Source organism: Manis pentadactyla, chromosome 3 (genome assembly GCF_030020395.1).
Source record: "Manis pentadactyla isolate mManPen7 chromosome 3, mManPen7.hap1, whole genome shotgun sequence".
Taxonomy (NCBI): domain Eukaryota; kingdom Metazoa; phylum Chordata; class Mammalia; order Pholidota; family Manidae; genus Manis; species Manis pentadactyla.
In genome coordinates, this window is record NC_080021.1 from 201692985 (window position 1) to 201710076 (window position 17092).

Below are 17092 nucleotides of genomic sequence, written 5' to 3' on the forward strand. Positions count from 1 at the left end.
TTCTATAAATATTTTGAAGAACTCAAAATGTTACCTTTTCATAATTGTGGTGCTGTTTAACCACTCAGATAATTTCAGAACCCTGAGCCACCAGGCAATATGAAAACCAGGGTTTTAGAAACTAGTGGTAGTAACGTCAAGCAGCAGCTTGAGCTTTCCAATTCTATCTTGTTTTCCTTGGGTCCTAGAATCCATCATAAAGTGAAAACAAGGGCTCCCTGCTTGCATGGGCTGCGATGGGAGCTAAGGCTTTTACCCTAGCCAGGGTTTCTGCCTTGTTGAGGTTAGCATTTCAGGGCTTAGGGGAAAGGAGTCAGCCCACTCTGCACCTACTCTTTTCATTAGGCCCACTCTCTCCTACCAGGACCTTCCAAATCCCAGACCTGATCAACTGACCCTAGCTGCTTTTGCCTTTAAACTTTTATACTTAGCAGTCCATAAACCACATATGGACATGAGGTTGTCTTGCACAAGAAGAAGCCGGATGAACATGCCCTCCTTGCTGGTAAGGGCTCTCTGTCCCCCGAGGATAATGCTGCCCTTCTCTTCCCCTAGTTTCGACACAGCACCAGCCAAATACATGGTTACCGAATGAGTAAGTGAATGAATGAATGAATGAAAACAGACCAGTTTTACTGATACTGATGGCAAAACATCCGGAGAGGAATCTGAAAGGATGGGACATACACACTTGGTCACAGAATTGACTCTCAACTTTCAGAAGTTGTTTAGCAACATGTAATTTAAAAAGCAACTCAAAAAGTGAACTGAATCCAGAGCAATGCAACTTGCTTATCGGGCTAGCCAGCTTCCTGGATGCCACTGTCCAGCCCTTTGGCACAAGTGGCTGCATCGCTCTGCCCTTCCATGGTGCCATAGTTCATACCCAGAGGTCTCTTGGCCTCTTCTCTCAGCCCTTTAGCTTTCAGAGGTTCTAATGGCAGGACTCTTTTCCCAGAAGCAAATGCATGGCCTAATTGTAAAATGAGCAATACTATAAAGGCAGACAACCCAAACGAGGTCCTGCAGGCCCCATACCCAGCAGTCGCTGAGAAAGACTTTGTTTCTTGTTGGGGACAGATGCTCACCCCATACCCCAAAGGAACTGCTTGGTCCAAAAGATGGAGAAGATGAGCAACAGAGTGACACTGAGGATGACAGCCATCAGGTAGGCAAAGATCCGGAGCTGAGGGTTGCGAAAACACTCCCTCAGAGAGTAGTGGCTGGGGATGGAGACGGGCGTAGGCCTGGTGGCTGGGGCCCTGTCCTGGGGGGGCACCGTCTGGCTGTCAGGCTCAGGGCCTAGATCCAGCGTGTAGACCCGGGGCTGGCGTAGGAAGTAGCGGCTCTTGGGCTGGTCCTTGAGACAGAGCTGCCGGCCTTCCAGGATGACGTGGTGGGGCTCCAGGCGAAGCAGGGTGAGCACAGCAGTATCTGTGGGCAAGTCAGTGACAGGCTGCCCGGATTCCAGCACAGTGGGCTGGCGACAGAGCGGGCACAGCAAGCGGCGCCGGGCCGGGGTCACCAGGCTGAGGTGGGCCAGGCATTCCACACAGAAGGAGTGACAGCAGTCCAGCACTTTGGGGGTATGAAATGTGTTATTGAAGGGGTTCCAGCAGACAGGACACTCTGCCTCAGGCTTCCGGCCCTGCTGATGGGCCATCCTCAGACCAGACATCCGTAGGCCTGGCAGAAAGGTAAAAGGAACAAATGAACACCCGGTAAGCTCTGTCCCTGTGCTTGATCCCAAGCCAAGAGTCTTCTGAATTAAAAAGTACTGCCACCCACATTTCACAGATGAAAAACGGGTTCAAAAAGTCTGATTTATTCCAGACCACCTGGTTCCTAAGCTGTAGAACTAAGCCTGGTGTTCAGGGAAAAGGCCTGAGCCACCCCACAAAGAATGAACTGCCACTGGAGGACCCCAGTTTTGGAGAAGGACAAAAATGCTCCTTATGCTCCATGCAATTGCCCTTTCCTTCTTGGACTTCAGGGAAAAGGAGCGGAGCCACAGTCAGTGGTTTATGCTGAAAGGCAAATATTTCCTTCCCTGCTGCCTCAAATCCCTGACTAGTGCAGAGATGGCCTTTGTGAATTCCCTGGTCTATCTCTCTTCTAGGGACAAATGCCAGGTCCTCTTTCTCCTCTCCCATTGGGCTATAGGACCAACCCTGCAGAGCCCATTTGCCCAGTCTTTGTATGGGGCACTGCACTGGCCTGACAAGGTTTTCCCCTTGGCCTGGAAGCTTGAAAAACCTCCCCTGCCCAGGTCCCCATATCAGCCCTTGCAGAGTCTCCTCCCAATACTTGGCCTCCTCCTCCCTCCCTCCCTCTTATCTCCAGAAACCCGGGGCACCCACCTGGGCTTCCTTGGCACCAGGGTGATGAGGCAGACTACCTGAAGGGCCTGAGGCTCCAGTCTCTCCCTCTCCTGAATCCGCAAAGCTTTGGGAGACAGCCTTCTCGCCACCAGCCCTGGGGCCCGTCACCATGGCAGCGCACACGCAGCACCTGGAGCTGCCAGGTGGCTGGGGTGCCGCCTCTTGAGCTACCTGCCTGCAGCAAAGGCCAGTGAAGGGTGGCAGGAAGCAGGATGGGAAGGTGGGGGACCTGTCCTCCTGGGGGTGTGGCAACCAACCAACCCAACCCTGGTAGCCAAGTATCTGCAAGATTGTGGGCTGTCTCTTCAAGACCTGGAATCCCTGGCCTGGCAAGGTAGGGGTGGTAATTTCCTTCTTCTGGATTATGGAGAAGATAACCAAGCCTTCTGGGCTTCATCTCTCCTGGACCCTCATTTCTTTTCTAGGATTGAAACCTCCTTCTAACACAAAGGGGCTGCCTGCCCTGCACTTCAATTGCTCTGCAATTCCTCTCTACACAGGCTAAACCTCTGAATATTAGAATCAGCAAGTTCAGGTGCCCAAGTAGCTGCACCCAACACACAAGCCTGGCTGCCTTCTTTGTTCTCAGAGCACAGACAGCCTGGCAGGCACTGATTGCTGAGATCTTAGTGTGCAAGGGTTGATAGTCCGACCACCCTCAAGGACTTAAATGGGGGCGGGGGGACAGGAAGAGGAGGGCTCCAGCCACACCTCCCCAGTTCAACCAGAAACAGCTTTTCTCACAGTGGTCATTTGAGTAAGCTGAAGAGTTGAGCTACTGAGGACAAAAAAGGCTTACAAACCACTTCTCCTTCCTAATCACTCAGTTTGCAGATGGGAGGCAGGAAGTGGCTCTCACCCAAGGTCACCCAGCTGGTTAATGGTGACACTGGGACTTCCAGTCCCCCTCCATGCTGAAGCACACCACTCATCCATTCAGGCACTTGCTGGGCGTGTGTTATCAACTAAATAGTAAGTGTTTGCATTTTATCAGAAATTCCTCATGACCATAATCTCTCGCAGTAGGAATTCAGGAGCGAGGCTGAGGGCATCTGGCTGCAGTGAGTCTCCCATGTGTCCCTGCTATGATGTCACCCACCCTGACTGCACTGACACCTGCTCCCACTTTTGTACCCATGGCTTCCCGATTTTCTCCTAGACCTCTGTGGCTGCTCCCTGTGGGGATGAGGAAGTGAAGACACGCAGAAGGGGGATGAAATAGCTCTGACCAAGGCCAGGAGAGTTTACCAAGGATGCTTGCCTTTGAATGTCTTCTTATGAGGACCATCCACCCACTTTATTGTTGTTGAATTATTGAGTGCTCATTGTATGCCAAGCATTCTGCTAGGCACTGAGTAACCAAATAGCCACGCTCCTTGACATTTAGAATCTAGTGAGGGAAAGAGACATTTAATGAGTAGTGGGCAATAAACAAATACATAATTTTAATTAGTGCTATAAAGGACAGAAAGGAAAATGGGTTTAGGGGCTTGGCTGTTTCAGTTGAGAGTACCAAGAAAAGTTTCTCTAGAGAGGTGATATAAAAGTGATACTGAAGGATGAGAAGAATCCAGCCACGCAGACTGTAGGAAGAGCCTTCCAGGTCAAGGAACTTCCGCCAAAGCCCTAAGGTGAGCACAGGCTCTGCCAAATTCAGGGAGTGACGGGAGACCAGGTGACAGAGGTGCAGTGGGTGGAGCTGGGGTGGGAAAGTGGCTTAGGGCAAAGTTGGGGAGGGAGGAGGTGGGCCTTGCAAGCTGGGGGATGCATCTGGAATTTATTCTAGGGGTGGGGATGGGTGTGTGTGTGTGTGTGTGTGTGTGTGTGTGTGTGTGTGTGTGTAGGTGATCTGACCCTATTTCCATTTTATTTTATTAATTCATTGAAGTATAGTTGATATAAAATATTAAGTTAGTTTCAAGTGTACAACAGTGATTGAACAATTATATACATTACAAAATGCTCACCAGAGTAAGTGCAGTTACCATCTGCCACCACTATTTCCATTCAAAAAATACTATTCCAGCTGCAGAGCAGAGAACAGGCTAAAAGGGACAGTAGAAATGGGAGGCTAGGATGGTGGTACTTGGTGTAGGTGAGGTGATGGCAGAGAAGATCAAAGGAATGGAGCAAAACAGATCTTGGCACATGAAATCAAAAGCACTTCCCAAGAAGGAGTGGAGAACATAGATTATGGAAGCAGTTTGTCAAGTCTTAGCCCCCAGTTCCACTGCTTATTAGGGTGTGACTCCAGTTGAATTGATCAACCTCTCTGGCCTCAATTTCTTCTACAAAGGAAGCTAAAAATAGTATAAATTAGAGGGTAAAGCTCTTAGAGGAGCCTGGCACCCAGCAAAGACTATATGTGAAGTGGCTGGCATTACCCTACAAATGGACTGAGAGAATGTAAGGGTCAATGCTGACTTTGAGGGCACAGAAATTTTTGCATTGAGCTTTGAGGAGTCTCTGAATGCCAGAATGTGTCAGAAGCAAGCCTTCAGTACTTATCAAAAGCTGTAAAATGTACATTGCCTTGATTCAGCCATTTCCCCACTGGGAATCTATCCATGGAAATAATCAAGGACCTGTGCAAAGATCTGATTATAGACTACCCATCGAAGCACGCCCCTAATGGTGAAGTACTGAAAACTACCTAGTTACTTAACAGCAGGACACTGACCAGATAAATTCTGCCCCATCCGTGCAGAGACATTCGGCAGCCTTTAAAATGACATGCCAAAACACCTACTGATATGGAAATATGTTTGTGATGTGTCCTGAAATGAAAAGAACCAGTAATAGAACCACGTTACAATATTATCCAATCTTCCAATGTATGTGTGCAATGGAAAAAGTGTTTGGAAAAATGAACACCAAGATGTCAACAATGGTTATCTCTGGGAGTAAGAATATAGGTGTGGGTTTTCCCCTCTTATTTGAAAATTCAAATTTTACTATAGTAAGCTTGTATTAGAACTCTTAAAGATCTCCCCTTCCCCACAAAGCAGACCTACATTTTCTGAAGTTCCATGGCCAAAGCTGTAGAGGGCTGTTCAAGAGGTGGATGCTCAGTGCTGTAACAGCACCTGGGCCCTTATCTGCCATGGTCCACTCAGGCATCCACTGTTCTTTCAGGACCAGCTGGTCTAGGAGAGCCTCTCTCCAAGTACCCACTCGCCACCCACCCCAAGCCGGACGTCTCAGCTAGAGTAAGTCCTAAACATCACAACCAAAGGCATCGCTTCTGTCTATGACTAAGTCACCAGACAAATGTTAATTGTAGCATTGCCCCTAAGTTTACAACCTCAAGAGTAGAGAGATGAAGAACTGGAATTTTGTAACACTTCACAGTTTACAAAGGACCTCTAGCTAGGATCTAAGTGCAGCAACTCACATCTACATGGTATAATTGTCTTTTACAATTTCTTTCATTTGTATAAGGCCATTTGAGTCTTTAAAATCACCCTGTGGAGGAAGCAGGATAGGGAGTTGAAAGTGTGGGCTTTGGAACCAGACTTACTTGCTGTGAGTTCTTAAACAAATGGCTCAACCTCTCTGAGCCTCATTTTTCCCTGTAAAATAGGTTAATAAACCCACTTTTGAGGCTCACTATCAGGGAGGGATAATGTCTGCAGCGTGCCCAGCAAAGCACAGCAGGTGCTCGATACATAGTTAGCATGGTATTTTTATACCCATGTTCTAGATGGGGGCACCAAGGCTCAGAATGGTGAAGTGGCTTGGCAGGCTGAGCTTCAAAGATGATCCTAGGAGCCCTGCCTCCAGGCCAGTATTCACCTGGGGGACAATGCTGTCTCTCAGAAGCCTAGGGCCCTATGACCCATCCCTCCATGACCCGCTCTGGCTCCTTACCTGCTCCTCAGAGCCGCCGCCTCCTTTCCCTAGTGCAGCCCTGCAGCAGGTGCTCTGCGTTCTGACTTCTCGTGACCTGGTTTCCAGGCAGCTGGGGCTGGGGCTCATTTGCATCAGTCCTCAGCAAGCTCCTGACCAGCTCTGTTTCAGGTTTTCCCCTTCCTTCCGGTGATTTTGGCCTGCGTGCTTATGGGAGACAGCCTGGAAGCTTTGGCTTCATCTTCTTCCTGTGAGTCACTCTTGACTTTTCTCTAAGAGGGTCAAAGTCCACTCATCTTTGCAGTCTCCTGCTCTGTATTGGGTTGGTTTTTTGCCATCTTTTCTGACTGCACTGCTTTGATTCATGAACAGCCTTACTTTGAAAGGAAGGCATGGTGTCTCCGAAGCCAGTTCTGTCCCTCAGCCCAGATAGATATTCCTCCCTACTTTGAGCACCTACAGACAAAAAATAGGGCTTTTGCAGAATATTAAGAAAAAGACAAAGAATACAACAGAAAAACAGGAGAGTCTTCTAAGCATAAGCCTGAAGAGCCTGACTTCCCAGTCAAGTCCTCACTCAGAATCTAGACTCAACTTATAAACAAGGGCACCTTGAACAAACTAACTCCTCTAAGCCTTAGTTGCCTCACCTGAAAATGGGCACAATAACTTCACCTCCATGATCTGCAGAGAAAATGAGGTAATAGATGTAGAGATCATAACAGTGCCTGGTACACAGTAACATGTGGTAAATGTTAACTATGACTAATAATATGATCAGACATATTACAGAAAAAGAAATACAAATGGAATGTAAATAACTGTTCAACCTCATTTGTAATTAGAAATTAAAATGTAAATAAGTTACTTTTTCCTATCAAACTGAAAAATATGAAAATAATAGTAGCAAAAAATGCTATTATTAAAAGTAATAATAGCAGTTTTCTCTGTGCTTTACTAACAGCTTCTGATCTATGAGAATGAATCCTCTGAGCAATCCCAGAAGGCACAGCGCCTAGCACAGTACAGACTATGTAAAATTGACGATTTATCCTTACTCTTCTGCAGGTAAGGAAGCAGAAGTTCAAAGTAAGTAGGGATTCATTTGCCCAAGAGTTCCTGAGAAGCAGCTGGGACTGCAAGTCTGGCTCTGAAATCTGGGCCACTGCCTTACCATCTCCCAAAAGTGTGTTCACATGCTCCATCTTTTGTTCCCCTTTCAAATTCTCTGTACTTATGATCCTCTTTTATTCCTTTAATGGCCCTTTCAATGGGGTTTGGAGAATAAACAGAAAAGTATTTGATTCATGACGTAGTCAAATGCCCTAGTCCCCTCATTTTGTTTTTAAATTTTTTTGTTTTAGAATAGGAAATACATTCATGTTGTTCAGCAGGTGAAAGATTTGACTTTGCAATGAAAATGTTCTACCAGCCCCTTAGTTTCCCTGAAAATTAAGGAATTATACTGTCAAAGTTTCTTTTGTATCTTTCCAAAGATATTTTATGGATGCACAAACTCCCATGGCAAAGTGTGATGTAGCCACATTTGTGCATATGGTGGACACTATTCTACAACTTTTTTTGCTAAATGATATATCTGAGATAACATTCTGTATTAGTACGTAAGGAGCTTTTTAAGTTTTTTGATGGTTGTGTTGTATTTCATTGAAACGTTGTGCCGTAAACTGCTTACCCTTTCTCCTACCGATCTAATCCCTTCATGTTAAATATATAAGGATTGGATGGAAAAATAAATGCCAAAATGATTGCAGGATTTAGATTAGCCTAGAACTATGTGAAAATAAAAGGTGCGGACTTCAGGAAGTTGTAAATCTCTAGAGAAGGTCTCTAAGCAATTTCCCTCCTCTTTCTGAAGGGAGATAGGGATGGCTCAAGGCATGCCTCGGTGCCCTGGGTGTCCTCTCAGCTCGACGGTTCCCCACTTTGAGGTGTCCCTGCTGGTTAACTAAGGTTAATGGAGATTCAAGGCACCGATTCAGCCCGAAGGATCTGGTTTGTATTTGAGAGTTCTGAAGCCATGCTTTCTGGTTTGGCAACACTTACGCAAACCGTGCAGTTCATACATTTTGACCTAGTAATATAATTCCCTGGAAGAATCAAAAGATATATATGTTACTGTGATTTACAATAAGAAGTAGATATTTGGTCTTCATCCCATTTCTGGCATGGAATTCTTAAAACCCATAGAACATCCTAAGTGAGGAGAATGGTAACAGTGTCTTTTGTTAGACTAATGAGGAAAGTTTTGGAAAGCCCCCTACATGACCTAAGAATGTGGGCTGGTTGCCAGGGGAACCAATCAAGCGATTGAAAGGTTGGAACAGTCAGTCCAGTCCCAACACCACCTCCTCTCAACCTCCTGGGACTAGAGAGCGGCTAGAGATTGAGTTCAATCACCAGTGGCCAGTGATATTATCAAGCATGCCTGGTTAATGAAGCCTCTATAAAAATCCAAAGGATTCAAAGGGGTTCAGTGAACTTCTGGACTGATGAACACATGGAGGTGCTGGGAGAATGGCAGGCTTGGAGAAGGTGTGGAAGTTCTGTGCTCCTTCCCACATACCCTGCCCTATGCATCTCTTCCATCAGCTGTTCATCTGTATCCTTTATAATAAGCTGGCAAACAGATACATGTTTCTCTTGAGTTCCGGGAGCTGCTCTAGCAAATTATTCAAATCCAAGAAGGATCACGGGAACCTCCAATCTACAGCCAGTCAGTAAGAAGCACGGGTGACAACCTGGACATGGCAATTAGTATCTGAAGTATGTGTTGGGGGGAGGCAGTCTCTTGGGACTGAGCCCTTAACTTGTAGGCTCTGAGTCTATCTCCATGTAGACCATGGTGGAATTGAGTTGAATTGTAGGACACCGAGCAGGTGTTGGAGAATTGCTTGGTGGTGTTTGATAAGTAAAATACACATCAGAGTTGGTATCACAACCAGAATACATTGCCTGTATCTTCTGGCCAAGTGAGGATATTCAACGCAGTTTTAAGCACAAACAATTGAAAAAAATGTCAAAGCCCAACTATAGCACATCAATTCAGTGGAAGACTACATAGTTATGCAACATGAAGTTGTAGAATAATTCTTATTGACTTGTGAAAATGGTACAGTATACTGTAAATGGAGGAGAGGGGAAAGCAGTTTACAAAATAGTATATGTACTGTGAGCCAGATTTTGTAAAACAAAATTTATTTATGAAGACTGAAAGGTCCTAAGGCTAAAGATTAAAGTGGTTATTTCTGTGTGATAAGCTTACTGATATTATCATTTTCTTACTTATATTTTCTACATTTTTATTAATAAACACACATTACTTTTGTAATAAGAAAATTCATTTGAAAAGTAAGTCTGAGTTTTCTGCAACCAGGGAATCCAGAACTTAAAAAAGGAAAGTAGAAAGGGCATGTAAGAAATAGGTCAGGGCATTGCAAGCATTGAAATAAAAATTAAATAAGCCTTTTCCAGGTCATTAATTGTCTAGTGAGCAATTGTGTTATCATAATGTTTCTGGGTGGTCAGGGGTAGGGAGTACTTTGCAAACAGTGGAAACTTTTTCTGAGGAGATACCCAGGAGAGATAGGGAGGCATCTCAGGAATTTGAGAGTGAAACTAATTTAGTTAATGCTTGTAGGGTAAGGTCAGCCAGCCGGAAAAGCACCTCATCAAAGCAATACCTTGGAACTGGATGAGTAGAGTCATGAGACTCAGTGGAGCCAAGCCAGGGTCTGGAGTGGAGGTGCAGGGTGGTGTGAACCCATCTGGGGATGAAGAGGCAGCACAAGGTAGATGAGCATGGAAGACGGAGAAACGGCATTGACAAAGCAGGTTTTGGTCAGGTGATAATCAGTGTTTAGCAAGTCCCTTACCAAGAGCAGGGGGCAACTCTTGGTGCCCCTCTTAGTGGGGCATCACACCGTCATCACTCAGAACCTTGCCTTAGGCCTGTCCTGAGTTTAGGACAGTCCCAGCAGCACAGGAGTCACTGGGAGACTATTAGAAGTGCAAAACTTAAGGCCCATTCCCGACCTTTTTTGCATTTTTACAAGATCCCTAGGATATTCAGAAACATATTAAAGTATGAAGAGTGCTGATTTTGGAGAAATATCCCCAACACATGCTCCTTGATTCATCCTGATTACATCCATCTTCAGATTCATAAAGATCTCCCAAGGACCTGGGACTAGGAATAAAATATCCCCGACAGGGTTGGATGAATCCAACACGGGAATGGGCATTCCCCTGCATCTGCTTTATGCAGCATCTGAATTTGTTTTAAGGTCACAATCCCTTACACAAAACCTCTGGGGCCAGGTAGTGTGTAAGAATTCAGAATACTTCATATTTTAGGAAGATAGTATGATGCACTTACCATACACTGAGTCAGCTCTCACTCTCCCAGTGGAATCTAAGGCTGCATCCTGTAATCAATTGCATTAATATTCTGCAATCTATTGTAAGTATAGATACCAAAAAGAGTAAGCACCATATGGTCAGGTCATTTTGGACACCAAATTTAATGAAAAAGCTTTGTCTTCAGAGTGTGGGGATTTTAGAATTGTGGATAAGAGTTATGAACCATTTTATTGTTTTATTCTCAGAATGTGTCAATTGAATAAAGTTAGAAACATTTTTATGATACTATTGTCCAGTGCTTGTTAATTTCAGACTTAGCAGGAACCGCAAGATCTCGATATTCTTTCAAATATAAAGTAGTTCATATACTTCTCATCAACATCGTTATTCCCACACCAACTCAAGAGATTCTGTGAGAAGCAATCAGATTTTGGTGAAATTAAGGGTGCATCCAAGCTAACATCAATGCAAATGTCAGAGCTGAGACTGGACCCCAGGGCCTCCAACTTCTGGTCCTATGCTTTCCTGCCCTGCCTTCATCTGAGGCTGGTGTGCATGAGCTTCTGGGCAGCTCTCGGTCCTCATGCAGGGGACAGGCTCCAGCAGAAGTATGAGGGCGACATGCCTTCTGCACATGCTGCCTGCTGTTTAGAAACATGGAGCTGAAATGGGACAGTTGTTTCTCTAGCTGGATTGTGAATAAAGCATCTTGTCTTTCACCCACCCCACCCTCCTGACTTTCAGCCACATCAGGGTAGCAGAAATTGGCCTTCAGAAGGACTTCAGGATACGTTGATCCAGGCACAGCCAGATAAGTCCTCACACTTACTCTGAAGCCTTTCTCCAGGTGAGCCCTGCCAGAAGACAGTGGCAAAGGGTTGGCTGGAGGCTGTTTGTACAAGGAAGGTCTCAAAGGCCTTCTCCAAATGCCAGGAAGGTTCCTGGGCCAGGGTCCAGCTCTGCTCGTACAGTGCTCAGCTGGCAGCACTGGCAGAGGGAGCCTCTCACAGGGCTTTTAGAGTCTCAAAATCTGGAAGCCAGAGACGACCTCCTCTCTGGGTCTGCAGGGTCTCACTTCTGCTCCTCCTGGGGCCTCATGGTCTCACCCTCTTTTCTGTGGCCACTATCTGTGTAGTTTCCCTTCTGTCATGGGGGTTTATTCTTTAACTTTTATTTTAATACATGTTCAATATAGAAAAATTAGGACACTCAGATGAATATAATAATTACTGACCCTTAGGAACAATGCTAGGCACTATTCAAGGGGCCCTCGAATAACATTCCTGATGATCCCTCAGTGGATAAGTGGTTATCATCATATCACCTCCATGTTATAGATGAGGCACCAAGACGCAGAGAGATTAAGTCATTTGCCCAAAGTTGCAGGGTGAAGAAGTAGCAGACTGGGATCTGAACCAGGCAGCTTGGGGCCGGAGTCTACACCCTAAACCTCCAGGCCATACTGCCACCTGTAAGGAAAAAATTAACTCACCCAAAATCCTGCAGGCAGAGAGAACCACTGAGACATTTGGGTGTATAGCCTTGCTGTCTCTTTTAAGTATCTTAATTATAAAATATGTCATACTTTACTGTTCTATAGCCTTTTTAACTTATATTTTTACATTTAACTTATGTTTTACATAAAATAGTCTTCTACAATCTTTTCTTCAAAATGAAGAAATCAAAAAGTGCTTTTTGATTATGAAAGTGATAAAGGAAATTACAAATACATGTATTTGCTTATATACGCATAGTCTCTGAAAGGACACATTAGACGCCGGTAACACAGGTCACCTCTGGAGGGAGCCAGATGGAAGGCAGACGTGGGTGAGAGACTTTAGCGCATAAAATTATGTACTCTTGATTGTGACGATGTGAATGATTATCTATTTCAAAAGTAAGTTTTAAAAATGAAGCTGCTGCATCCTCTTTGCAGAAAAAAATGAAACAATACAGAAAAACATAAAGTAGAAAATAATTCATCTTTAAACTCAATACCCAGTGGTAACACTGTTAACATTTTTGCTGCTTTTTTTTCTGGACCTTTATCTATCCGGAAATAGATGGACATATGTGAGGATACATTTTTACCAAAATGGGATGATGGTGCCATTTTGTTACCTTTGTTTTTCACTTAGGGAAAATCATGGGCAACATTCCATGCAGCCTCATTTTAAATGTCTGCATGGTTATTAATCACATTGGCCAGTTTCCAAAAGGCTATTTCTGGATGAACCGAGAGTCCAGCATCTGGACATTCCGTGTGAGCTGACATTAATCCCCATCACCCATCTGGGCTTTCCAATTTGCTATGTGCAAGACCTCGAATAAGCAGGATGCTGTGTTCCAGACCCTAGAGAGATAACATCTGGGAATGGATTGGACATTCCTTCTGTCTGTGATGTTTAACCTATGTCACTTACTCCATAGGGGCAAAGCAAACACTTCCCACCTGCCCGGCTCCCCTCAGCCTTCTTGCCCATCTCCAGCTGCATAATGCCACTGAAAGGAGAAGGCCTTGGTGGGAAGAACCAATCTGCATGTCCAAAGACCTGGGCTTCCACCTGGGATCTGCCACATGCTGTGTGGTCTTTGTCAAGTCCCTGTCCTTGTCTGCAGAACAGAGATAGTTATCTTCGTGCTGCTTATCTCACAGGTTTGAGACTAATGGACTTGGAAGAAATTATAATTGTGAAAGTAGTATTTAAATATAGAACACTGTTTAATATGTAAGGCTTTATTGTTAAATTCTGGCCTCTTAACTGGAGGTGTCAGGAAGAAAGGAAGACATCAAAACCAGTTGGCTCAGCTTCTTTGTAACGTTGGCTTGGGGAGCTAACACCTCCCTAGCACACTTTTCAATATCTATACACTCACCTTTAAAACTGAGGGTTGCAAAGCTTATGAACACAAAGTATTGGCAAGGGTATGGAACAACAGAAACTGTGCTAACTCTCCTGTACAGCAGGTGGGAATGTGAACTGGGGCCTTTTTGGGAAAGCAGCATCTACTGAAGTTGATCATGCAAGTTACTCTGGCCCAGAAAGGCCTCCGCTAGTTATATAATGAATACAAATGCATGCACATGTTCACCAAATGACATATTATTAGGATGTTCATAGAAGCACTCTTTGTAAGAGCCCCAAACTAGACACTACCCACCCATACACCCCTCAGTAGTTAAATGGATAAGTTATAATATTGTCATACAATAGAATACTATACAGCAATGACAAAGAATGCTATTCAACTTTGTGCAACAACATGAATCAGGCTCACAAACATGTTGAACAAAAGAAACCTGACCAAAAATAAGAATATATACTCATCTCACTTAAACCTACTGTTGCATAACAAGCTACCCAAAAACTTAGCGTCTAAAACAATTTATTTTTCATGATTGTGTGGAATAGCTGTGCCGTTTCTCTTCTGATTTCAGCAAGGTGACCTTACTGACATATCTGGTGGTGCCTGGTTCATTTCCATGTGGCCCAGTTCTCCTCTCTGACATGGCAGCATTCCAAGAGGGTGAAGCAAGGCCTCAGAAATTGCATAGCCTTCATTTCTCTGCATTCTATCAGTCAAACCAAGTCAAAAGACCAGTGCAGATTCAAGGGGTGGGGAATAGATCCTACCTAGTGATGGGAAGTCACCTTGCAAAGGGTCACACATACAGGGATGGGAGAAATCTGTGGCCATAATTTCCATCTACTATAATACAGTATGATTCCACTATGTAAAATAGAAAAGCAGACAAAACCAATTTATGCTGTTACAAATTCCTTAGTAGACAGGGCTGGAGAGGTATGTGAAGAACATCTGAGTTCCTGGATGTGTTACACTTCTTCATCTACGTCCTGGTTACCAGAGTGTGTTCAGCTCAACAGGCTATAAACTTAAGAATGTTCATGATTGCTATACTTGAATTAAAAGTTGAATATGTGCATGTATATATATACATATATAGAGAGAGAGACTTTAAAAGAATGAAGTTCACCTCTCTTTCAGCTCATAGCCCAGCAGGTCCATCTGGTAGAGCAACTCAGCTCCTTGAGGCCACTGGAGCCACAGGTTCCGTCTCCCTTGCTGTTCCACCATACTGCCCTCTTCTAAATAGTTGGAGCTGCTGTTGACATTCTGCACTCCTTCTAGTGGGAAGGCATCCAGAGGGGTAATCCTGGACAAATACGTTTCTTTCGAGCTAGTAAGATGGAAGGTACACGTGCCACTCCCACCCACAGCCCACTGGCAGGACCTTATTCTCATGGTTACTCCTGGCTGGGAACACAGTCTTAGCTGGGCAGCCTGTGCCAGGAAGTACCAATTTCAGGAAACAACTAGCCGTCTGCCACATTTTTTTTGATGAAGCTGTTCTTTAATACCTACATTTTCAAAAAGCCACTCAAAAATAACTAAGTTCCTTTTTCTCAGTGTTAAAAGATTAAAAACACCAAGTGAGCTGAGTTCTATTCTTGTCATTCCTGGGTCAAAATGAAAGCCATTACAGACTGAAAACAACACGTCTCTCAGTACCAGTGATGAACACATATAACTGAAAGTAAATTTCTGCTGCTACCAACTAAAAGAGCAAAAAGTATTAGAAGCATTTCTTAGTGACTGTGAACTCAAAACCCCTGGGGGACTTTCTGTAACGATCATTGTTCAGGAGGATAGTGATCACCGGAACTTGTCTGAGGCTTTCATGATCCCAATGATATCCACTGCCTTGCAATTTCTTAGGCTGGGATCCTAAGAAAACAGTATTTTGAATACAAATTGGGATCTAAATTATATACAGCCTAGATTATCTGTGAGGAATAGAACTCCAATTGTACTCCACTGGCCTAAATATAGTTCACTCTTTTCCAGGCCATTTTTAACCTTTCAATAAAAATAAAGATCCTCTTATAAGACAGTCTAAGCCACCAAAAAAAAAAAAGAGATGGCTGTTAATCATCATCATTCATTTTTCTTAAATATATAAACATACATTTCTTTAAATTTTAAATATGTAATTGGCCAGATTCCAAGGGCATATATACTTTCTTAGGAAAAAAGGCAACTGTCTTTGGAAAATTCCTTTATAGGATTTTAGAGGGAGAGCCTCTAAAATGAAGTGTTCAATTAATGTTCAATGGACAAATGATGTATTTTAGCAGACTGTATCTTAGGTGCTCAGAGTACCTGATTAGGGCATGTAAGACTAAAAATCATATAAAAACATTGGCATTTATTAATCTTTTTTCTACTTAAAATGCACAGATAATGCATTTGTATACCAAGCACACATGTAGAGTTTAGGGCAACAATTTTATTGGTAATAGAACCCTGTTAATTCATCAGAAGTCAACCATTTCTCACATATGTTCCTGTGTTCCTTTCCCTGGGATCTCCTCCCAACCCACTCCCTTGCATTTCCTGCCTCACTGCCTGTTTTCCTTCTAGCAGAAAGGGTCAGCTGCAGCACGAACAGTTCAGTATACGCTAGGGCTTTCCTTGAGACACCTGGGTACTGCTCCTGGGCACCTGGCCAGAAGGATCTCCTTGAAGCCAAAAAGTCAATAACTGACCTAGAAAATACACTAGGAATGTCATGGTCTATGAATTTCTAAAATGAACTTTGTGACATCATGCAAAGGCAAAGGGGTGGGGAGGAAATTATTCGGCTTTTAGTCAGACAGACCCAGGTTCAAATCTCAGTTCTTACCCTTCCTACCTATGTGTATAACCTTGGGCAAAGGACTGGATATCCCTGGGCCTCAGCTTCATCATCTGTGAAATTGGAATAACAGGAACTGTGGTGAGAACAAACGTATTCAGGCCTTTGTAGGTGCTCAGTGAAGTAGCTTCCTCTCTGAGACCCCTTTGTCCTGCCAGAGCTCAAGCATCTGTAACATCAGGAGTCAACGGGAGGCTGAACAATGACTGAAGGTTAGAAAGTAAGATCTAAGGAAAATGGGTAAAGGAATGGTCAACATTTCATTTGGAAGGGAGAGTGCTTAGTCTGAACAGAGAGGGCAGTAAGTAACTATGGCTACCACTTAAAAGCACCCACTACCTTGGCTTGGCATTTACTATAGTTATGGCCCATCCTCAGATAAGCTCTGTGAGGAACATAATATTATAAGCTCCATATTGTGAGGAAACAGGTTTTATAACTTGTCCAAGGTCATCCAGCTAAATGCAGAAGTGGAGATTCAAACTCCAGTCTGACACTGCTTTGCACTAGCTTCAGATTCTCCTCCTCAGCAGCTGGAGATGGCATGGGGGCGCCGGCTCCAGAGGAGCAGGCGGGAGACAAGGAAGATGGCTGTCAGCCCCTGTATCAGGGGCAGGCAGGGGCCAGGGAAGACAAATGCAGTCTCTCTTTGGCTAGGACTCATCGAAAAGGGAATCTCCAGGCATTGGCTGCCTTATGTGTAGGCCTGCCTGAAGGCAGGGGGAATCTATTTTCCCAGGAAGAAAATGGGCTTGTGAGCACC

General features: G+C 44.3%; 1 protein-coding gene across 2 annotated transcripts; it reads right to left on the reverse strand.

The window, feature by feature from the left end:
- Window positions 1-612: 612 nt before the first annotated feature.
- RNF183 (ring finger protein 183) lies at window positions 613-6475 on the reverse strand. 2 transcript variants are annotated; one of them, XM_057498938.1, is made up of 3 exons: window positions 6252-6475; window positions 2361-3771; window positions 613-1686 (listed from the first exon to the last, which is right to left on the reverse strand). In XM_057498938.1, the coding sequence occupies exon 3, from the start codon at window positions 1676-1678 to the stop codon at window positions 1085-1087; it is 594 nt and encodes a 197-aa protein (XP_057354921.1). In that variant the 5' UTR covers window positions 1679-1686; window positions 2361-3771; window positions 6252-6475; the 3' UTR covers window positions 613-1084. The 2 variants fall into 2 exon arrangements, with proteins under 2 accessions (XP_057354921.1, XP_036771507.1); XM_036915612.2 differs by lacking the exon at window positions 2361-3771 and having other exon boundaries at window positions 6252-6472.
- Between the last annotated feature and the right edge of the window lie 10617 nt (window positions 6476-17092).

Excerpts from the sequence above, each read along its gene's own strand:
- RNF183 (XM_057498938.1), bottom strand. The coding sequence starts at position 1,678 with ATGTCTGGTCTGAGGATGGCCCATCAGCAGGGCCGGAAGCCTGAGGCA.